General features: G+C 37.7%; 1 protein-coding gene across 1 annotated transcript in view; it reads left to right on the top strand.

The window, feature by feature from the left end:
- The first annotated feature begins 1,340 nt into the window (after positions 1–1,340).
- IRAK1BP1 (interleukin 1 receptor associated kinase 1 binding protein 1) overlaps positions 1,341–22,729 on the top strand; it is a 34,554-nt gene continuing 13,165 nt past the window's right edge. The window contains exons 1-2 of the mRNA XM_012471802.2: positions 1,341–1,677; positions 13,951–14,016. Of these exons, the coding sequence (XP_012327225.1) occupies positions 1,363–1,677; positions 13,951–14,016 (381 nt within the window). The 5' untranslated portion in view covers positions 1,341–1,362. The remainder of the gene's footprint in view (positions 1,678–13,950; positions 14,017–22,729) is intronic.

The raw sequence follows: 22,729 nt of genomic DNA, 5'->3' as shown, positions 1-22,729 counted from the left end.
CTAGCACTTTGGGAGGCCGCGGCGGGTGGATCACGAGGTCAAGAGATCGAGACCATCCCGGTCAACATGGTGAAACCCCGTCTCTACTAACACAAAAAATTACCTGGGAATGGTGGCGCGTGCCTGTAATCCCAGCTACTCAGGAGGCTGAGGCAGGAGAATTGCCTGAACCCAGGAGGCGGAGGTTGCAGTGAGCCGAGATTGCGCCATTGCACTCCAGCCTGGGTGACAAGAGTGAAACTCCGTCTCAAAACAAACAAACAAACAAACAAAAAAAGAACAGAAAAAACAATGGTGAAGAAACTACAAGCAGCTTTTTCGGGTTCCTTTTAAAAGAACAGTTCTTGTCCTTCTAAAACTAGTTATTCAAAATTCTTTTTTCCCCCTCGATTCGCTTGATAAAATTCAGATAGTAAAGGTGTATAAGTCAGTGGGGCTATTTTTACAAAGATCATTGCTTAGTGCTAGGAGAGTATTCAGAAGATAGGAAGTTGAGGATTGTGTTCTAAGGTTCTCTCAAGAAAGGGGCACAGAGAAGCTCCCAGTTGTACAGGCCGAGCAATATCCATGTTGGACGTGCTTTGATACCACCTAAATCTCTCCTGTCCGAGTTCAAAGCCGGAATCATTCCAGGGTTTTTAGAAAAAAAAAAATGGGGAGACATGAAAACAATGCCAAAGCCACAGCTATTATTACAAACACTCATTATTTTCACTCTTGCGTTCCATATGCAATGCACTCTACAGACAGTGGGCACCGAATAAGCACATAGCAAATGTGAAAAATATTATCAACATTGTTTTAGGGAAGATGAAACTGAGATACGAAGAATCATAAACTGTCCAACAGCACAGGGCAAAAAGTTCACCTCAACAGAAACCTCTCACGAACCACAAAAACGTAGCGGAGGAAGCTTAAAAAGGCTGTACCCCAAGCGGGGACGGTGAAGTCAGTCAGAAAACACAAGGGTGGGGTAATCACAGACCCGGGACAGAGAAATCTAAAAGCTCACTCGACCTCACTACTGCTCTCGAACTTCCTCTGAGGTGCAGAGGCGCGGATAGGACGTCCAGAAGTTGCGAGAAAGGGCAGAGCTAACTGATAAGGCCAGGGAAAGCCTGCTAAGATTTTTTGAAGGCCGTAAGGTAAACATGTTGAAAACTGTAACTACTCACTCTGCCTACACCTAGAGAAAAAGATGCGGCAAGATCAACAAGGCGTAGCTAGAGCCCGCCAGAAACTCCGCAGCCTCCACACCCGTCCCAGCATCCTTTGCGTCGCGCACAGGCAAGCCCTGGCGCGCATTGGCCCCTTCGGCCGCCGTCTGCCGGTAGTTACTATGGAAACCCAGCTGCCATCGCTATGTCTCTGCAAAAGACCCCTCCGACCCGGCTGTTCGTGGAACTGGTTCCCTGGGCTGATCGAAGCCGGGAGAACAATCTGATCTCAGGCGGAGTGACGCAACCGGGCCTCCACTACCCCATCTCCTCAACACAAGCCCAAACTGCGACCCGCGAGGTGCACGTAAGCGGCACTGCAGAAGTGTCTGCGGGCCCCGATCGGGCGCAGGTGGCGGTGCGAGTGAGCAGCACCAAGGAGGTGGCGGCCGAGGCCAAAAAGAGCGTTTGTCGCCGTCTAGATTACATCACGCAGAGCCTCCAGCAGCAGGGCGTGCAGGTGAGATTTCCGCGGGGGAGGAAATACGAGCCGGACCACACAAAAGGCTTGGCAGATGGCCGGGCCCGAGGGGCCCCTCAAGCGGGAAGGGAGATGTGGAGGGTCTGGAGCGTTTAGGATGCCTTTGTAGCAAAGGTATTCCGGGACGGCAGGACCTGGCAGAGTGAATATTTGACCCATTCTTCTCCTAGATGAAGGTAATTATTGGCCGCAGGGAAATTAAAAGAATGCAAATTGGGTAGGTTTTTATCTGGCGATATTTGCTTCAGTGATTTTGTTTTTAAATTTGAAGTTATTAAATGTTAAAACTTGAAATGTTAGTTGTAAATACTTGCCCAAGTGGAGTGCTGGACACTAAATATTTTGTTTTGTTTTTATTCTGCACCATGGAATTGGCAAGTGAAGAGCATGGCCTGCTTCCTTCCAGTCCTGTAAAACTTTGCATGGAATGGTTCTTGAGTATGTTCCGCAAACAGTAACGTTGGGGAGTGGGAAAGAAGTTGCATCCATTTTCATTTTATAATGATTTCCCCAAAATTTCTCTGGCCTTTTTAGATTTAACTTTAAAAAAAAATCAAGCCAGTATTGTAGATGCCACATATATGAAATATTTCTCCTTACTGACTAGAGATGTCCATGAGTCAAATCACTAAACAAATCTTACCTTAACCCCACTTCTAAGGAAAGAAGGAAAAAATAAAGCCATCATTTAATCCACACAATAGCACTTTTAGTCATGTTTTAATATCCCCATTTTCCAAATTTAAAGAGGTTAAACAATGCTCTGAACTTTGGTTAGAGCAATATTTGAACTCATGTATTCCTGAAACCAGAATGTAAGTTGCTTCCACTTCTGCCAGGCTCCAGATAATTAGAATGAAAAAAAAAAATTAGAAATCATAGAGGTCAACTAGTTCAGTTTTCTCATTTTACAGAGTAGGACCCCAAAGGTCAGAGTTGTGATTTATCCTAAATAACACTGAGTTGGTAAAAGTGCAGACATTGTTTCTTTCAGTTTATTGCAAGAAATGTCATACCCCAAAAAAGCAAGTCCTTATTTTTAACAAGAAAAGTAGTTGCATTCCATTTATAATACAAACATATGAGTTATTACAAAGTCATTTAGACAAGATTTTTTCAAATGATTTTACCAATTTAGAAAAATTCAAATAATTATGAGTAAAATGGGTTTGATATGTAGAAAAATAGTTCTGAAAAACTGCTACTAGTGCTGTCGTCCTGTTTGAATAATATAGCAAGTTTTTAAGTTATTTACATAAAATAAAAATTGAGCTTACAAGGCTCTGATATATAAAACAACGCAGGCTGGGCACTGTGACTCAACACCTGTAATGCCAACACTTTGGGAGGCCAAGGCAGGTGGATCACTTGAGGCCAGGAGTTCAAAACCAGCCTGGCCAACATGGCGAAACCCCATCTCTACTAAAAATACAAAAATTAGCTGGGCATGGTGGCACACTCCTGTAATCCCAGCTACTAGGGTGACTGAGGCAGGAGAATCTCTTGAACCCAGGAGGCGAAGGTTGCAGTGAGCCAGGATGGTGCCACTGCACTCCAGCTTGGGCGACAGAGAGAGAGACTGTCTCAAACAAGTAAATAAATTACTAAGTCCCACTTACAGTAATTACATTAAGATTCAATGTTAAGGCAAGACATAGGAAGGATAGTAACCTCCCGATTATCTCTGCTAATGGATAAAAGCAGTCATGTAGATAATTTGCTCAGTAGATAATACAAAATATCACTTATATTTTTAGGATGAATTATGGGTCTTCACGAAGTCCTTATTCATTTTAAACTTTGGAATCCTGAGTTGTAAGGTTTATAAACATCACCTCCCTGCTTAAAGGGCTCCTCATAATCGAGACTCCTTTGCTTAAAAGATGGAGCCTCACTCTCTATCCTCATTTCCTATCATCTCCCTCACCTCTATTGTATTTTTCTTTAAACATTAGCCCAAGCCTGAGCTATGGAAGTAAGACCCTGTCTCAAAAAACAGAATTAGCCCAAATTCACCTTCTTGGCATTCCTTTCCTAATATAACACTAATCCCTCCCAAACAACACTTCACTCCCTATACTTGTAATAAAAACTTGTCATTATTCTTAATTTGCTTGTCTCTTCTCCATATTTCTAAACTTTTCCAGAGCCAAGACCATTTGTTCTTTTTTTGCATTCATGAGTTATGTTTTAAATACATCACATAACATATACTCAGAAAATGCCTTCTGAATGAATAATAGAAAAAAAAATGAAACACTAGGTGAACAAATTATTCAGCTATGTTATAGATCATAGATTTATTAACTTGTCTGAAGGTATAATCGTTACTTCTAGTGTAGTTTTCACTGAAAAGTGTTTTAAAGTTCTAAGCAGTATTTACTCATTCAACAAACAAACATTAAGCATTTCATTTCTTTTTTTTCTTTTTTCTTTTTTTTTTTTTGAGAAGGAGTTTCACTTTTGTCACTCAGGCTGGAGTGTAATGGCACGGTCTAGGCTCACTGCAACCTCCGCCTCCAGGGTTCAAGCAATTCTCCTGCCTCAGCCTCCCAGTAGCTGGGATTACAGGCACCTGCCACCATGCCCAGCTAACTTTTGTATTTTTGGTAGAGACAGGATTTCACCATGTTGGCCAGGCTCGTCTCAAACCTCTGACCTCAAGTGATCCACCCACCTCGGCTTCCCAAACTGCTGGGATTCTGTACACACGTGAGCCACTACGCCCAGCCCATTGTTCATTTTCAAACAGCACTTAATATTGTCTTAAGTTTGTTTGGTCTGCTATAATGAAAAATCATAGACTTGGGTAGCTAATAAACAACAGAAATTTATGTCTTACAGTCCTGGAAGCTGGGTATCCAAGATCAAGGAGCTACTAGATTCAGTATATAGTGAATGCTAGCAAGAATTACCCTGATAGCTCTGCTTCCCCTTTATTTGCTTCTCTCTCCTACTCTAGGCATAAAATGACCTCACAATGTCTGGTCCTCCCTTCACAAAAGTGTTTCCATCACTCAGGACGCATATCTAAGTTCTAGTGCAAAAGAGGACTATGAGTACATGCTGAAGGGACTGTTTAACTCCTTTAACACGTTATAGTATGAGCAACACTAATGTAAGATTCCTCTAACAAGAGTGTAGCTAAAAGAGAGACCCTTTTCTCGTTTTTGCTTCACAAAAGACCACCTCAGCCACCATGACACCACCAGCAGGAGGTACTGTCCACAGGAGCAGCAGAAGAGAACTTACCTTATATCATGAAATATCAAGACATACAGTTCTTACAATGGACTACATGTTTGTGTCCCCACAAAACTTGTATGTTAAAACCTAATCCCAAGTATGATGGTATTAGTAGGTGAGGCTTTTAGGAGGTAATTGGGATGTGAGGATAGGGCTGTTTATAGATGAGAACTCCCAGGAGCAGAGTGATTATTGGCAGGTTGCTTGCCCACGGTCACACTAGGAAGTGGCAAAATTTTAACCTTAGGGTCATGCTCTTAACCACTACAGGATGTTGCTTCTGTATTCTCTTGACAGTGGATAATGGAGGTTTTAGGTAGGGAAGATGTAGCTGATGCTATTGATACCACTACTTACATCCTTTGGCACTTCACATTTGTATGCATGCAGGCCCAGTTTCGATCTGCCAACATTTGTAAATTCTTTGCCTGAAAGTGAAAGCTTTCCCTGGCTACAAGAATCCACTCTGTCTGCAAATGGGGCCAGAGTGTAATGCCAGGGAATTAAAGTCCTCTCCCCCAGCCCCAGCAGCCTTCATCTGAAGGCTAATGTGGAACTAGAATGACTGAGGGAATGAATGGACAGATAACCCAGCATCTTCACTTCTTGGGGTATAATTCTGAGGTATGTGTTCCACCCTGGTTTCTAGAGTTTCTCTGCAGGATTAAATTTGAGTTGACAACAGCAGTAATTTGCTTGACAACACATCTTTCAGTGTCTTTCTTTTCTGTCTTGCATACCACTCTGTTAATGGTGTTTTTTGGAATCATCAAAATTAACTGTGTGCAAATCTTTGTCTTAGGATCTGTTTCTAGGGGCACCTAAGTTAAGATAAGAAGTAGGGCAACAGGCCGGGCGCGGTGGCTCACGCCTGTAATCCCAGCACTTTGGGAGGCTGAGGCGGGTGGATCACGAGGTCAAGAGATCGAGACCATCCTGGTCAACATGGTGAAACCCCGTCTCTACTAAAAATACAAAAAATTAGCTGGGCATGGTGGCGCGTGCCTGTAATCCCAGCTACTCAGGAGGCTGAGGCAGGAGAATTGCCTGAACCCAGGAGGCGGAGGTTGTGGTGAGCCGAGATCGCGCCATTGCACTCCAGCCTGGGTAACAAGAGTGAAACTCCGTCTCAAAAAAAAAAAGAAGAAGAAGAAGAAGTAGGGCAACAAACTGAACATAGGCATTGACTACAGTTTTTCATTATTAAAAATGGTCACAACATGAATGTCCTTATAAGCTACATATTTATACATGTCCTTAATTACAGGTTGAGTAGCCCTTATCCAAAATGCTTTACCAGAAATGTTTTCGATTTCAGAAGTTGTGGATTTTGGAATATTTACATTTTATATATGCCAGTGGAGTATTTGTAATCTGGAAATCCAGAATTCAAAATGTTCCAGTTTTCCTTGAGTGTCATGTTGGCACTCAAAAACTTTCAGATTTTGGAGATTTTGGATTTTCGGATTAGGAATCCTCAACTGGTAATGTTCTTTGAACATTAATTCCTGGATTATGTATATTTGAAAGCTTATGAAAAATTATACTCTAAAAACAGATGTTTACATCTTCATTTGGCACAGTAGGCATTATTCTGTAATTTTGCCAACTTAGTTCAAAAAATGATACTGTCATTTCTTTTTTCTTCATCATTTGAACTTTTTTTGAATATAAACTTCTAGTTCAAAATATTTTGCCCATTTTTCTATTGTCTTTACCTTATTAAATTTATAAGAACCTTAAAGATTAAGATTACAAATAACCTGGCCAGGCTCAGTGGCTCGTGCCTGTAATCCCAGCACTTTGCGAGGCTGAGGCAGGTGGATCACTCGAGGTCAGGAATTTGAGGCCAGCCTGGCAAACATGGTGAATCCCTATTTCTACTAAAAATACAAAAATTAGCCAGGTGGGGTGGTGGGCGCCAGCATTTCAGCTATTCAGGAGGCTGAGACAGGAAGAATCGCTTGAGCCCAGGAGGCAGAGGTTGCAGTGAGCTGAGATCACACCACTGCACTCCAGCCTTGGCAACAGAGTGAGACTCTATTTCAAAAAAAAAAAAAAGATTGTAAATAACATGTCATATATTGCAAAAAATTTTCTCAGTTTTTTATTTGCTGTCTAACTTATAGTATTGAACATATAAAATCTTAAACATTCAAAATCTTAAAGTTTTGTTTAGCTAAATTCATTAACTTTTTTCTACCTTTGCATGTTATGTTTATTGGGTGTATTGGGTTCTTCTCAAGCACAAAGCTTTATAACTTTTTTTTTTTTTTAAGACATAAGGTCTCACTCTATTGCCCAGGATGGAGTAGGGTGATACTATCATAGTTCACTGCAGCCTAAAACTCCTGGGCTCAAGCTATCCTCCCACCTCAGCCTCCCAAATAGCTAGGACTACAGGCATGCACCTCCATGCCCAGCTAATTTTTTTACTTTTTTGTAGAGATAGGGTCTTACTATGTTGTCCAGGCTGGTCTCAAACTCCTGGCCTCAAGCAGTCCTCCCACCTTGACCTCCTGAAGCACTGTAATGCCAGGCATGAGCTATCATACCTTGCCCAATAGAACTATTAACTAATATTTCCTGGACTCTTGAGGAACCTTTGTAGTGCATTAGATACATGTGTTGTGCTTGGAATTTACTTTGGTATAAGGATAAGAGTTTTGTTTTCTCTTAAATAGGTAAGTAGCTGTATTGACACCATTTACTGAAATTTGTCTTTCCCTTACTACATGTGCAAGAACCTTGCTTTACATAATTGAAAAGTCAAGTTGTAATACGGGTTTTCATCGTCAAGGCTCTACATATTTTGATGTGGTTCTCTTGGTTTTACCCTCATCTTCCTGCATGATACTAAAATGGCTACAACATTCCAAAGCCTTACATTTTATACTGTAGCTTAAAAACAATAGTCTGTTTTCTGAAACCACATTTTTTTTTTTTAATCCTACAGTTCACTGTAAATGGAAAACCTAAACTTAACTTTTGTGGCCAGAGAAATGCCAGACTAATTAGCTTAGATTCGGATTTCTGTCCATCTTTGAACCTAATCCTGTAGCAAACTAGATGTGATCATCCTAATGGTTTAGACCTATTAGGGCTTACCCTAAATCACATAGTTACTTCTCAGAGGGAGTAGGAGAAGAATATATGACATGAGAATTTTGTATTCCTTGTTGTACCTACTGCTTTGAAATGTTACTGGTTATTGCTATTTGTAATCTTCAGATGTTCTTGAATTAGTTACAGAATTAATTAGTTCATTTGATCCTTGTTATGGTCCTGTGTTAGTACTACACTGTTTAAATTATTATCTTTTAAAACATTTGTAGGGCAAGTCCTCCCCTCATTACTCTTCTGAAAAAAAATCCCTGTCTGCAAGGAACAGAGGGACATGTTAAGTGACTACATGGAATTATAGTCAGAAATTCCAGAGGATGGAAAATTTCTATACAACAAATAAGATTTCTGTTTATATTGTGCATTAAGTTTACAAATTAATTTCAGGATAACAGCTGATTTTACAATGTTGTGTCCCAGTCCGTTTATTTAAATGCTTTGTTTTTCTGTAAAGTTTTTTGGTTTTTCTGTAAAGTTTTTTGACCTAGGCAAAGAATTTATGATGAAGACCCCAAAAGCAAATGCAACAAAATAAAAAACAGACAGATGAGACTTAATTAAACTAAAGAGCTTCTGCACAGCAAATGAAACTATCAACAGAGTAAACAGAAAGCCTATAGACAGGGAAAAAATATTTGCAAACTATGGATCTGACAAAGGTCTAACGTCCAGAATCTATAAGGAATAAATCAACAAGAAGAAAACACATAATCTTGTGAAAAAGTGGGCAAAGGAAATGAGTAGACACTTCTCAAGAGAAGCCATAGAAGCAGCTAACAAACATATGAAAAAGTGCTATGCATTCCTAATTGGAGAGATGCAAATCAAAACCATAGTTAAATACCATCTCATACTAGTAAAAATGACTATTACTAAAAAGTCAAAAAATAACAGATATTGACAAGATTGTAGAGAAAATGGAGTGCTTATACACTCTTGGTGGAAATGTAAATTAGTTCTGCCACTGTGGAAAGCTATTTGGAGATTTCTCAAAGAACTAGAAATAAAATTACCATTCAACCTGGCGATCCCTTTGCTGGGCATATACCCAAAGGAAAATAAATTGTTTGACCAAAAAGACACCCTCACTTGTATGTTTATCGCAGCACTGTTCACAATAACAAAGACATGGAATCTGATACGTATACACAATGGAATACTATGTAGTCATAAAAAGGAACAAAATCATGTACTTTGCAGCAATATGGATAAGCCTTGAAGCCATTATTTTATGTGAATACAGAAAAAGAAAACCACATGTTCTCACTTATAAGTGAGAAGTAACCATTGGGTACACATGGACACAAAGAAAAGAACAATAAACACTGGGAACTTCAAAAGTAGGGAAGGAGCACAGAAATGGTTGAAAAAGTAACCAGGCTGGAGTGCAATGGTGTGATCTCGGCTCACTGCATCTCCTGGGTTCAAGCAATTCTACTGCCTCAGCCTCCTGAGTAACTGGGATTACAGGCATGTGCCACCATGTCCAGTTAATTTCGTATTTTTAGTAGAGATGGGGTTTCTCCATATTGGTCAGGCTGGTCTTGAACTCCCAACCTCAGGTGATCCACCTGCCATGGCCTCCCAAAGTGCTGGGATTATAGGCATAAGCCACCATGCCCAGCCAACAAGAGTAAAACTTTGTCTCAAAAAAAAAAAAAGGAAAGAAATAAAGAAAAAGTAAGCAGGTACTATATTCCCTACTTAGGCAACAGGATCAGTTGTACCCCAGACCTCAGCATCACGTAGTGTACCCATGTAACAAACATGCACATGTCCTTCTGAATCTAAAATAAATAAAATTTATATTGAATAGATGGGATGTTTTCCCAAAAGATTTTTAAAGACTTTTTTTAAAGTTTTATGATTATCTGCATGTTTATTCTTTTTAAGTTTATCCCTATGAATATAATTTTTTGGCTATTGAGATTGCTACCATTATGATTTGTGCTTCCCTGTCGATATGGTTTGGTTCTGTGTCCTCACTCAGATTTCATCCAGAATTGTAATCCCTGTGTGTCGAGGGAGGTATCTGATGGGAGGTGAAAGAACTATTCTTTATGGTACTGGAAAGGTACAGAGATGACTTTATGTATTTGTCAAACCTCATAGAGCTGTAAATCACAATTAGTGAAGCCTGATGTATGTAAACTGGGGGAAAAAGGCATCAAAGAGCCTATCACAGGATCAATCCCAGGATAAAATTTATTCTCTGACAAATGAACCCACTTTTTACAAATGAGTGACATAACTGTGCTTAAGGTGATAGGGCGGGAAGTGTCCTAAATTACTGGGAAATTGTATTTTGACTGGAAATTATAAGGATGAAGAATAAAGATACAAAAACTCTATGCTCTAGTTGGTAAATAAGTCCGAAACTGCTTTACATATATTCTGGGATTGAACAAATAAGTAAGTGGGCATTGGATGATGGGAGCCAGCTTTGTCACTATCAGAGAGTAAAGTTACAGATAAAATGGAAGGTTAGAATGAATTCTGCGATTCAGGATTAGAGTTGGAAACATCAGTGTGAACTCATGTTTAGCTTTGTGTATTATACAAATAGAAAAATACAGAAAACTTTATATGTGAGTTAGTGTGTGTGTGTAAAACCTAGCTCTGTCCACTGAGAGAGCCTAGAAGGAATGATACACCAAAAGCAGTGAGCAGTCTCATTATTCTAGGAATGGGTCAGGGAAACTACATAAGCCTGTAACATCTTGTAACAGAAAGTAAGAATGTGCTCAAAAAGTAAAGGAAAGGGGTACATCAAACCGATATAGGAGCCAACCTGAAAGAAGTCCCAATGGCCAAAGCTAGAACAATTTGAGCAACAAAAAAAATAGTATTTATTGAATGAGTGTGGGCTGCACTTAGTGACAGGCTTCCAGTTAATAGAGTTAGAGAGGGGGAAATAGTAACTTTACAGTGGAGGAACCTGGCATACACTACCTTACCCAAGTGACCAATGTTAGTACCTTGAGTAGTGTCATGTGGATATCATGTATCATCTGATGTGTTGTGATAAAAAAGGCATTTCATCTCTATGATATTCTTTCCTAAAATTTATAACCATAGTGTAATCATGAGAAAACATCAAACAACGTCAAATTGAGGGACATTCTGCAAAATACATGACCAAAATTTTCAAGGTCATGAAAAACAAGGGAAGACTGAGAAACCGTCAAGAGACCAGAGGAGACTAAGACTTTTTGAATTAATGGAATAGAGTATCATGGATTTGATCCTGGAGTAGTAAAAAGACATTTAATAGGGCCGGGCGTGGTGGCTCAAGCCTGTAATCCCAGCACTTAGGGAGGCCGAGGCGGGTGGATCACGAGGTCAAGAGATCGAGACCATCCTGGTCAACATGGTGAAACCTCATCTCTACTAAAAATACAAAAAATTAGCTGGGCATGGTGGCGCATGCCTGTAATCCCAGCTACTCAGGAGGCTGAGGCAGGAGAATTGCCTGAACCCAGGAGGCGGAGGTTGCGGTGAGCCGAGATCGCACCATTGCACTCCATCCTGGGTAACAAGAGCGAAACTCCGTCCCAAAAAAAAAAACAAAGACATTTAATACAAAAAAATACTGGTGAAATCCAAAGTTTGGATTTTTGTTAATGGTAATCTACTAATGTTGTCTTTTTAGTTTAGACAGATGTACTATAGTATTGACATCAGAGAAGTCTGAAACTGAGGTAGATGGGAACTCTGTACTATCTTGGTAACTTCTCTATAAATTTAAAATTATTCCTAAATTACAAATTTATTTTAAAAAGTTCAGGCCAAGTATGGTGGCTCATGCCTGTAATCCCAGCACTTTGAGAGGCCAAGGTGGAAAGATCACTTGAGGCCAGGAGTTTGAGACCAGTCTGGGCAACACAGCAAGATCCTAATTCTACAAAAAACTTTTTAGAAAATCCGGGCATGGTGGTGTGTGCCTGTTATCCTCCTAGCTACTCAGGAGGCTGAGGCAGGAAGATTGCTTGAGCCCAGGAATTCAAGATTATAGTGAGCCATGCTTGTACCACACTACCTTCTAGCCTGGACAGCAAAGCAAGACCCTGTCAACCAATCAATCAATCAACAGTTAAGAACAAAATGCAGAATATAATTTTATTTATGAAAAAGTCAGTATCTAGATACGTTTATATGCATTGACAGTTTATTAAAATGTTTACTAAAACATTAACAGTAATGGGGTTTGAGAATGTTATTACTTTCTTTTTGGTTGTTTTCTCTAGTATTAGATTTTCTTTGATTAGCATGTATTATTTTTATTTTAAAAACTCATTAAAAACAAAAATAGCAGTAAAAGATACTTTTCTTGCCAACTACCTTTCATAAAATTATTTCTTTAATAATTTTTCAATCAGAAGTTTATCAAGTGAAGTGCGAGAAAAAAATGAGATATTTCATCACATACATTTATATGTAATAAAAGATGACAAAAAAAGTTTCATGTTAATCAAGTGAAAAAGTGATGATAAGCAATCTATATAGTACACACCCCTAATTCTTGCAGTTAGTCTTGGTCCGAAATATTAAATGGAAATTTCCAGAAATAATCCATGTTTAAAATTGCACACCATTCTGAGTAGCATGATGAAATCTCTCAGTGTCCTGCTCCATCCCACCTGGGGATGTGAATCATACCTTTGTTCAGTGTATCCATGCTATATGTGCCACCTACCCATTAGTCACTTGTAACTGTCTTGGTTATCAGAGCAGAAAAAATAATATATATAAGGTTGGATACTATCTGTGGTTTCACGCATCTGCTGGAGATCTTGGAACATATCCCCTGTTGATAAGGGGGAACTACTGTATTGTTTTGCACTTAGCTATATTCTAAACTTTCCACAATGAGTAGGTGTTACTTTCATAAAAAAAATTGCATTAATATTTTCATGGGACTGACAGACATCAGAGCTATATTTGGAACTTTAGTCAAAAGCTTTTAACTTAGGTTAAACTTTTTAAAATTTTTCTGGATAATATAAACTGCTTGTAATTAGTTTATATCTTAAAATTTAGATTCAACCATGTCTCCTTCAAATAACATAATTAAATTATTTGGCGTAATCATCATCATATATTGATTTGGCATATATTTTGGAAGAACAAAAAATTACATAAAATATATTTTGCTTGTCCCCAAGAATGTGAGTAGCTAAAGATTTTATTCACTGAATTAAAAAACCCTTTTGGAAAGTAGATAAGAAATTTAACTTTTTTGTCAGAATTACATGCCCTGTATTTACCCTGAGAATAAATAAGTATTAATACTACTTTTCTAAAACCAAAGTGGCTCAGGTATATGTTTCAAGAAATATTTATATCATAGTGGTATAGCATCCACTTTTGGTGAGTGCCTTCTCTATGCCAAGTACTTGATACGCATCTTCTCATTAAATTCACAAAACGATGCTATATATGGTGTATGTGGTATTAATCTGATTTTATAAATGTGGAAACTAAAGCTCAAAAAATTGGGTAACTTGCCCAGAGTTGCACATGATAGGTATTAGGTAATTTTGTATTAAATAATTTGTAAATTATTTTTTAAAACTTTGACACTCAACATTAAGTATACCTTATGTGCAAACAATTGCTCGTATATATCACCATATGTTCATACTTTCTTTATAAGCAAATATAAATTATAAAAGGAGTGACATTTATGAAATTTTAAGCAAATATTTACAGATATCTGAATTTATTTTATGACACTTTTAGGAAAGTTCTAAAACATCAGGCAAAGTTCTTTTACATACTTTATATCTTTCTGATTTTAATTAGTTTAGGTTTCTAATTTATGTTTTAGAGTAATTGCGTCAAGTAGGTAGTAATCATACTCTTGGACTTTTTCTGTTTCAGGCAGAAAATATAACTGTGACAAAGGATTTTAGGAGAGTGGAAAATGCTTATCACATGGAAGCAGAGGTATGTACTTAAATAATTGGAAGCAGCATGATTTTTTGGAGACAGTTTGTCATTTTTTTTTAATTAAAATGAATATTGAAAAATGCTTCTCATTATATTGATAGGTTATTTTTCTCAAAATCATTTTGGTGTTATATATCTGTTTCAGCTTTTAAATAAATTTAATGAGATTTAAGAGACGTTGTTTTAAATGAAATAAAAATAGCAAGTGGAAAATAGCAGTTAATTGCCACTAAATAAAATTTTAATGATAGTATCACCTAATGCATTGGAAACCATACAGGAGAGAAATTGCTTTTTACATAAAAAGCAATAAAGTCCTAACATAAAGAATTTGAAATGCTTTTCAACATTCTTTTGTTTTATAGTGCAATTTTTCTGTATTGTGATAAGTATTATTTAAAAATGAAAACCAGGCTGGGTGCAGTGGCTCACACCTGTAATCCCAGCACTTTGGGAGGCCAGGGCGGGGCTCATGAGGTCAAGAGATCAAGACCATTCTGGCCAGCACGGTAAAACCCCATCTCTACTAAAAATGCAAAAATTAGCCCGGCATGGTGGCAAACACTTGTAGTTCCATCTACTCAGGAGGCTGAGGCAGGAGAATCACTTGCACCCAGGAGACAGAGGTTGCAGTGAGCTGAGATCGTGCCACTGCACTCTAGCCTGGGCAACAGAGCAAGACTCCTTCACAAAAGAAAAAAAAGAAAACCATTCAACCTTTACACAAATTTAAAAGAACAAAACTATTTTCCGTCCACTTAATTAATGACAACATTTAGTTCCTACAACTGCCTATACTTTTTACTTATATTTAAAGATCTTATGGTTAGGCTTTTGTGAAATCAGAATATGTTCTAGTGGTGGTTAGGTTACAGGACTGCTGTTTGTGATTCCAAATATTTTGGAGTATGTTTCTACTCTGAGGCATCTCCTTGTAACAGGAAACAAAGAAGAGTGGGGTTATATTGGAATCTTGTATATTAAATGAGAGAATCTTTGTCTTTTGAAGTAGAAAATATCTCCATCACCTGTTTCTATCTTCAGGTGGATAATACATTATTTTTCTGATTTTAAAGATGTGACCTTAGGTTCAAATCACTTAGGTCCAGATTTCTCAAAGGTCATATAACAAGAATTAGATTAGAAATTAGAACCCTGGATTCTTATCTCTTGAGAAGCAACTTCCACCATATTCTGTTTGTTGCCCCAATGATTCCTGTAATCATTTTGTGATTTCGCCACTTAAAATTTTACATCAAGGAATTTTTAAGTTACTCATTATGATCTGAGGGATCCATTTGGCAAAAATTATTTTGTAGTAGTGGAAACTGAAAAATACCAAAACAGTATGAAGAGCTGTATGATCCAAATTGTAGAGGTTAAAAGCCGGTAGTATGTTAGAGCACTCCTCTAGTAATTATCACCTGTTAGCACTTCAGACTATAATGAATATAGACAGGAGCAACTTACCTTAGTTAAGGAGGTTTATTGTGAAGGTACCAAGGGAATAATGAGAAAAAGGAAACAGTTCCACAACTACACAGCCAGGCTTCATGGAAAACTGGAATGTGTTTGAACCACTGAGTAGTTCTAGGGACTGACCTTCCAGATGCAGAAAGAGAGCATTAAAGCTGCTTGTTTTAAAACATGACTAAATGAGAATATGGCTAAATTCTGTTCCTCTTTGTTCTGCTTTACTTACTTTTTTAATGTTTTGTATTTAGATTTCTTAGGAGAGAATCTAATTATATTTGTATAGGGATTCCAGGTAGCCCGATTCGTATCATATCACACAACCCAATACATGATTGCCCTTAGGTCAGCACCAGCAGTCAGTGGAAACCAGAGTATTGGGATCACAAGATACAAAATGTACCAACCTAAGCATTAGTAACAATGTGTGGCTTTATGGCTATGCATTTAGCAAACACTAAAGCCTAACATATAACACACACCAGTATTCTGAAGTACTGTTAAATATATGGAATGGGATTAGATGGTTGGTAGACTGCTACAACTCAATAACAGAAAAGCAAATAACCTAATTTTTTAAATGGATGAAGGACTTGAATAGACATTTATCAAAAGAAGATGGCCAAAAGGTATATAAAAAAGTGCTCAGCATCACTAATTATCTGAGGAATACAAATCAAAACTACATTGAGCTATAACCTCACACCTGTTAGAATGGCTATTATCAAAAAAGCAGAAAATAGTGTTGATGAGAAAGTGGAAAAATTAGAATGCTTGTGCACTGCACGTAGGAATGTATGATGGTGTAACCATTATGGAAAACAGTATACAGGTTCCTCAAAAAAATTAAAAATAGAACTACCATATGATCCAGCAATCCCACTTCTGGGTGTATATCCAAAAGAACTGACATTAGGATCTGGAAGAAATACCTGTACTTGCATGTCCATTACAGCATTATTGACAATAGCCAAGCTATAGAAGCAACCCAAATGTCCACTGACAGATAGATGGATAAAGAAATGTGTTGTATACATACAGTGAAATATTCAGCCTTAAAAAAGAAAGGAAATCCTACCATTTGCAACATTGCTATGCCTGGAAGACATTATGTTAAGAGAAATGTCAGTGACAGAATGATAAATACTGCATTATTCCACTTACATGAGGAGTCTAAAATAATCAAATCATAGAAGCAAAAAATATAAGCTGGTTACCAAAGAATGGAAGGATGAGAAAATGGGATTTCTTACTCAATGGGTATAAAGTTACAGTTATGCAGATGAATAAATTCTAGATATGGGCTATACAGCATAATGCCTATAGTTAACACGATGTTATGCACTTAAAAATTTGTTAAGAGGGTAGATCTCATGTTGTGTTAATGTCATACACATACACAAAGCAAAGGACACAGGAAAATTCTGGAGGTGATAGATAGGTTTATTGTCTTGATTATAGTGATGATATCACAGGTATGCATATGTTCAAACTCATCAAATTGTATATTCTAAATATGTGCAGTTTGTATATATAAATTACACCTCAATATGGCTCTAATTTTTTTTTTTTTGAGACAGAGTCTCACTCTGTCACCCAGGCTGGTGTGCTGTGGCATGATCTCAGCTCACTGCAACCTCCGCTTCCCAGGTTCAAGTGATTCTCCTGCCTCAACCTCCAGAGTAGCTGGGATTACAGGCACATGGCTAATTTTTGTATTTATAGTAGAGACAGGGTATCACCATGTTGGCCAGGCTGGTCTCAAACTCCTGACCTCAAGTGATCTGCCTGCCTCAACCTCGAAAAGTGCTGGGATTACAGACGTGAGCCACCCAGCCTGGCCTAAATAAAATTTTTAAAAGATTAGATGAGGCCAGGCACAGTGGCTCATGCTTGTAATCTCAGCATTTTGAGAGGCCAAGGTAGGCAGACTGCTTGAGCCCAGGAGTTCCAGACCAGCCTGGGCAACATGGCAAAACACTGTCTCTACAAAAAAAATACAAAAATTAGGTGGGTGTAATGTCAAGCACCTGTAGTCCCAGCTACTCTGGAGCCTGTGGTGGAAGGATCGCTTGAGCCCATTAGGTGGACATTGCAATGAGTCAAGATCATGCCACTGCACTCCAGCCTGGGCAACAGAGTGAGACTCTGTCAAGAAAAAAAAAAAAAAGAAAGAAAGATTAAAGACTTGAACATAAGACCTAAAACCATAAAAACCCTGGAAGAAAACCTAGGCAATACCACTCAGGGGTATTGCCACTCATAGGCATGGGCAAAGACTTCATGACTAAAACACCAAAGCAATTGTAACAAAAGCCAAAATTGACAAATGGGATCTAATTAAACTAAAGAGCTTCTGCACAGCAAAAAAAAAAAAAAAAAAAAAACCTATCATCGGAGTGAACAGGCTGCTATAGAATGGGAGAAAATTTTTGCATTCTATTCATCTGACAAAGGGCTAATATCCAGAATCTACAAGGAACTTAAAAAAATTTACAAGAAAAAATCAAACAACCCATCAAAAAGAGGGCAAAGGATATGAACAAGACACTTCTCAAAAGAAGACATTTATGTGGCCAAAAAAACATATGAAAAATAGTTTATCATCACTGGTCATTAGAGAAATACAAATCAAAACCACAGTGAGTTACCATCTTACTCCAATTAGAATGGTGACCATTAGAAAGTCAGGAAGCAACAGATGTTGGAGAGGAAGTGGAGAAATAGAAATAAGAACATTTTTCATTGTTGGTGGGAGTGTAAATTAGTTCAACCATTGTGGAAGACAGTGTGGCCATTTCTCAAGGATCTAGAACCAGAAATACCATTTGACCCAGCAATCCCATTACTGGGTATATACCCAAAGGATCATAAATTATTCTGTTATAAAGACACATGCACACATATGTTTATTGCAGCACTATTCACAATAGCAAAGACTTGGAACCAACCCAAATGCCCATCAATGATAGACTGGATAAAGAAAATGTGGCACATATATACCATGGAATACTAAGCAGTCATTAAAAAGGATGAGTTCACGTCCTTTGCAGGCACATGGGTGAAGCTGGAAACCATCATTCTCAGCAAACTAACACAGGAACAAAAAACCAAACACTGCATGTTTTTACTCATAAGTGGGAGTTGAACAATGACACAGGAAGGAAGCATCACACACCAGGGCCTGCTGGGGGCTGAAGGGCTGGGGAGGGATAGCATTAGAAGAAATACCTAATGTAGATGACGGGTTGATGGGTGCAGCAAACCACCATGGCACGTGTATACCTGTGTAACAAAACTGCATGTTCTGCACATGTCTCCCTGAACTTAAAGTATAATTTTTTTAAAAAGTCCAAAAAGAGAGCACAGAGAAAATGAAAGAGAATAAAAGAATCAAAAAAAAAATCTCCAAATACCAAAATGCGGTATTTGAATTTTGATAGTCAATGGACCCAGTGGGTGCCCAACACAATGAACGACAACAACAAAAACTCATCAAAGCATATTATTGGAAATGTTAGAACCCCAGGAATAAAAGGACCCCAGAAGTTCTAGAGAAAGAAAAATAGTTCACAGACCAAGGGTTAGAAATCTGAACAGCAAATGGACCTCTCATTGTCAACACTGGAAGCCAGAAACTGAAAGGCAAGACAGCAACATCTTCCAATTCTGAGAGAAAACAATGTCTAATATAGAAATTCTTACCCAGCCAAAAAACAATCAAGGAGAAGGTAATAGAAGGACAGCAGACAGGGCTGGCTGGAACTGTTACACTGTCCTTTATTTGGCCAGGATCTGATGGATTAATGCCCTCCTAAAGATGTTAAAAATGTGGAACATCACTCCTACATACAAGGTCTGAAAACATTTCCCTAACGTACATGAGGAAGTAAACCAAGAAAGAGAAAAACAGGAGTTCCCAGGTAATGGCAAAGGAGTGTCCCAGATTTAGGGGACAGGAGGACTAAGGGCCTCAGTAAAACATCTCCAAGAAAAATAATAAAGGAACTCATAGATTACCCAATTAATTTTCCCGACTTATTTGACTTTTATGACTCTTATCAGAGGGTTTGAAGGACATGTACAACTAAGAAAGCAAACAAAAATGAAGTGATTATTAACTCCCAGGAATTCAATGAACACTAGAAGAAAAGAAATGCAAGCATAGTACACTATATTCAGCTGTAAACAACTAATCATAATATCACAAACACTGACTATTGATTTAATTTAAAAAAAAAGAAAGTTTCTAAGTAATGACTTTAATAGTAGGTGAATGACTGTGTGTGGTAAGGATGGTTGGATTAAAATCTTGGCTTTGTGATTCCCATACCAGTGCTCTTTCCACTTCTTCAATTATTTTCATGTTATAACCTTAGTGTTTAGAGGAAGTTTTTGTTTTGTTTTGTTTTGTTTTGTTTTGTTTTAGACAAAATCGTGCTCTTGTCACCCAGGCTGGAGTGCAATGGCGCAATCTTGGCTCACTGCTGCTTCCACCTCCCGGGTTCAAGCAGTTCTGCCTCAGCCTCCCGAGCAGCTGGGATTACAGGCGCCTCCCACCATGCTTGGCTAATTTTTGTATTTTTAGTAGAGACAGGGTTTCACCATGTTGGTCAGGCTGGTCTCAAACTCCTGACCTCAAGCTATCTGCCTGCCTCAGCCTCCCAAAGTGCTGGGAGTACAGGAGTAAGCCACCGCACCCGGCCTAGAGGAAATTTTTAATCCTGTGATATAACAGGCATTCAGTACTGTGTATCAGATAGAAAAAGTGGTAGTATAACCACTCAAACAGTTTTTTCCCTCCTCTTTCCCCATTCTTTTTCTTGCATGCCTGCTATGTGTTAAACATTTTCCATATGTTATTCCATCCAATCTTTTTTAACTATTTTTATTATGAAACATTTTATATATATATATATAGGCATGAATATATAAGATTCATTCCATTTTCAGACATCTGATCAATACATTAAGACAAAATTGACTCACTAGTAGCCATCTATTAGGGTACCTCTCTAAGAAGAAACAAAACAAAGTAAATACTTCTTCCTTAAAATATATACTTGAAGTTCATTTTTTATATTGATGCTACTTTTTTCTTTTCCAGGGTAAGAATTCTCTTTGGCGATTTCTTATATGACAAACTCTTTCCTTAGTTAGCCAGTTTCATTCTAAACCATCTACAGCTACATTGTTCTACTTATTATGTGGCCAATCCAAACTAGAGAATGTTGATTATCTCCCTTATTCTAGAGTGTTTATTTCTAATGACACACATAAGACTGAATTAACTTTTTGGCATTTGCATCACATTGTTTTCTCAATTCAGCTTATAGTCATAATAATTATAACCAGTAAAAGTGTCTTTCTTATGTGCTATCTTTAAATTATATTTCTTCCATCTTATACTTTGTTATTGCTATTTCAGTATGAACTGTGGGATTTTGTATTTATTTCTATGAAATTTTATCTTAATTAAGGTTTTATCTGTGTTTCTAGTCTGTGAAATTGCAGAGAAGTAAGGCTGATAATAAGGAGAAAAATCAATCAAATCAACTCAGAAGTGACAGATGTTAGAATTAAAAGACATGGTCATTAAAAGTTATTTTAACTGTGGTTCACATGCTCATAAGTTAAGGAAGGATGTGCAAGATATAAAAAAACAAATTGAATTTCCAGAGATGAAAACTACAGTGTATGAGATAATAAATATATCAAATGAATAGAATTAACAGCAAATAAGACATTATACAAGACATGCTTAGTGAACCTGAAAATACAGCAATAAAAACTATCAATAATGAAGCACAGAAAAGAAAGACATAAAAATAAGTTAATAAACTATAGGACAACATCAAATAGCCTATTATACATATAATTGAAGTCCCAATGCAAAGGAGAGTGGGAGACAAGAAAAATACTTGGAAAAATTATGACCTCAAAATCTCCAAACTTGTTGAGAATTATAAACTCATGGAGTCAAAATGTTCAACTAACCCTAAGCACGATAAATTTTTTAAAAATACACCAATACATATTATAATCATATTGCTCAAAACCAGTGATAAATCATAAAACAGCCACAGGAGGGGAAAAAAGACATATTATCTACAAAGGAACAAAGGTAAGACAACAAATTACTTGTTGAAAACAATGCAAGCAAGGAGACAGTTGAGCCACATCTTTAAAATACTAAAAGGAAAAAAAATGTGTATACACACACACACATATATCTATCAACCTAGAGTTTCTATTAATATATCCAGCAAAAGTAGTGCTGAAAAACAAAGACCAATTAAAGACCTTTCCAGTAAGCTAAAAGAATTCATTACCTTTAGACCTGCACTATGAGAAATTTAAATGACATAGTTTAAGCAGAAAAGAATGATATCAGAAAGAAATAGGAATTTACACAAAGGAATGAAGAGTACTGAAAATGGTAACTACATAGATTTTTCTTAATATCTAGGCCGGGTGTGGTGGCGCACCTCTGTAATCCCAGCACTTTGGGAGGCCGAGGCAGGGGGATCACCCAAGGTCAGGAGTTTGAGACCAGCCTGGCCAACATGGCAAAACCCCATCTCTTCTGAAAATGCAAAAATTAGCCGGGCATTGTGACGCATGCCTGTAGTCCTAGCTACTCAGGAGGCTGAGGCAGGAGAATCGCTTGAACCCAGGAGGCAGAGGTTGCAGTGAGCCGAGATCGCACAACTGCACTCCACCCCAGGCAGCAGAGTGAGACTCTGTCTGAAAAAAAAAGAAAAAGAAAAGAAAAAAAGATAACTGACTAAAGAAATGATAATGATGAACTACAGAGATTGTAACATACATAAGACTAAAATATATAAAAACAATAGCACAAAAGTCAGGAAGGGAAGAACAGAAGTACAATGTTATATTGTTGTATGTGAAATGTGATGATATGTCTTGAAGGTAGATTGTAGTAAGTTTAACATGTATTCTATAAATCCTAAATCAAACACTAAAATAGTGGAGTTACAGCTAATAAGGCAATGAAAGCTATGAAATAATATAATAAAAGAATACAGAAGAATACAGAAAATGAGAAAAAGGGAAATAACAAGACCACAGGTTTAAATTTAACCATATTAATAATCACATTAAATGTAAATGGTCGACATACCTTCATTCAAATACAGAAATTTTATATTGTATTAAAAGAGCAAACTCCATTTACATGCTGCCTGAGAGAAGTGTACTTTAAATATGAAGACCT

Source organism: Aotus nancymaae, unplaced genomic scaffold (assembly GCF_030222135.1).
Source record: "Aotus nancymaae isolate 86718 unplaced genomic scaffold, 86718_ANA_hifiasm-v0.15.2.pri h1tg000040l, whole genome shotgun sequence".
Taxonomy (NCBI): domain Eukaryota; kingdom Metazoa; phylum Chordata; class Mammalia; order Primates; family Aotidae; genus Aotus; species Aotus nancymaae.
Note: the sequence above shows the minus strand (reverse complement) of the source record. Positions and strands in the feature narration are given on the sequence as shown.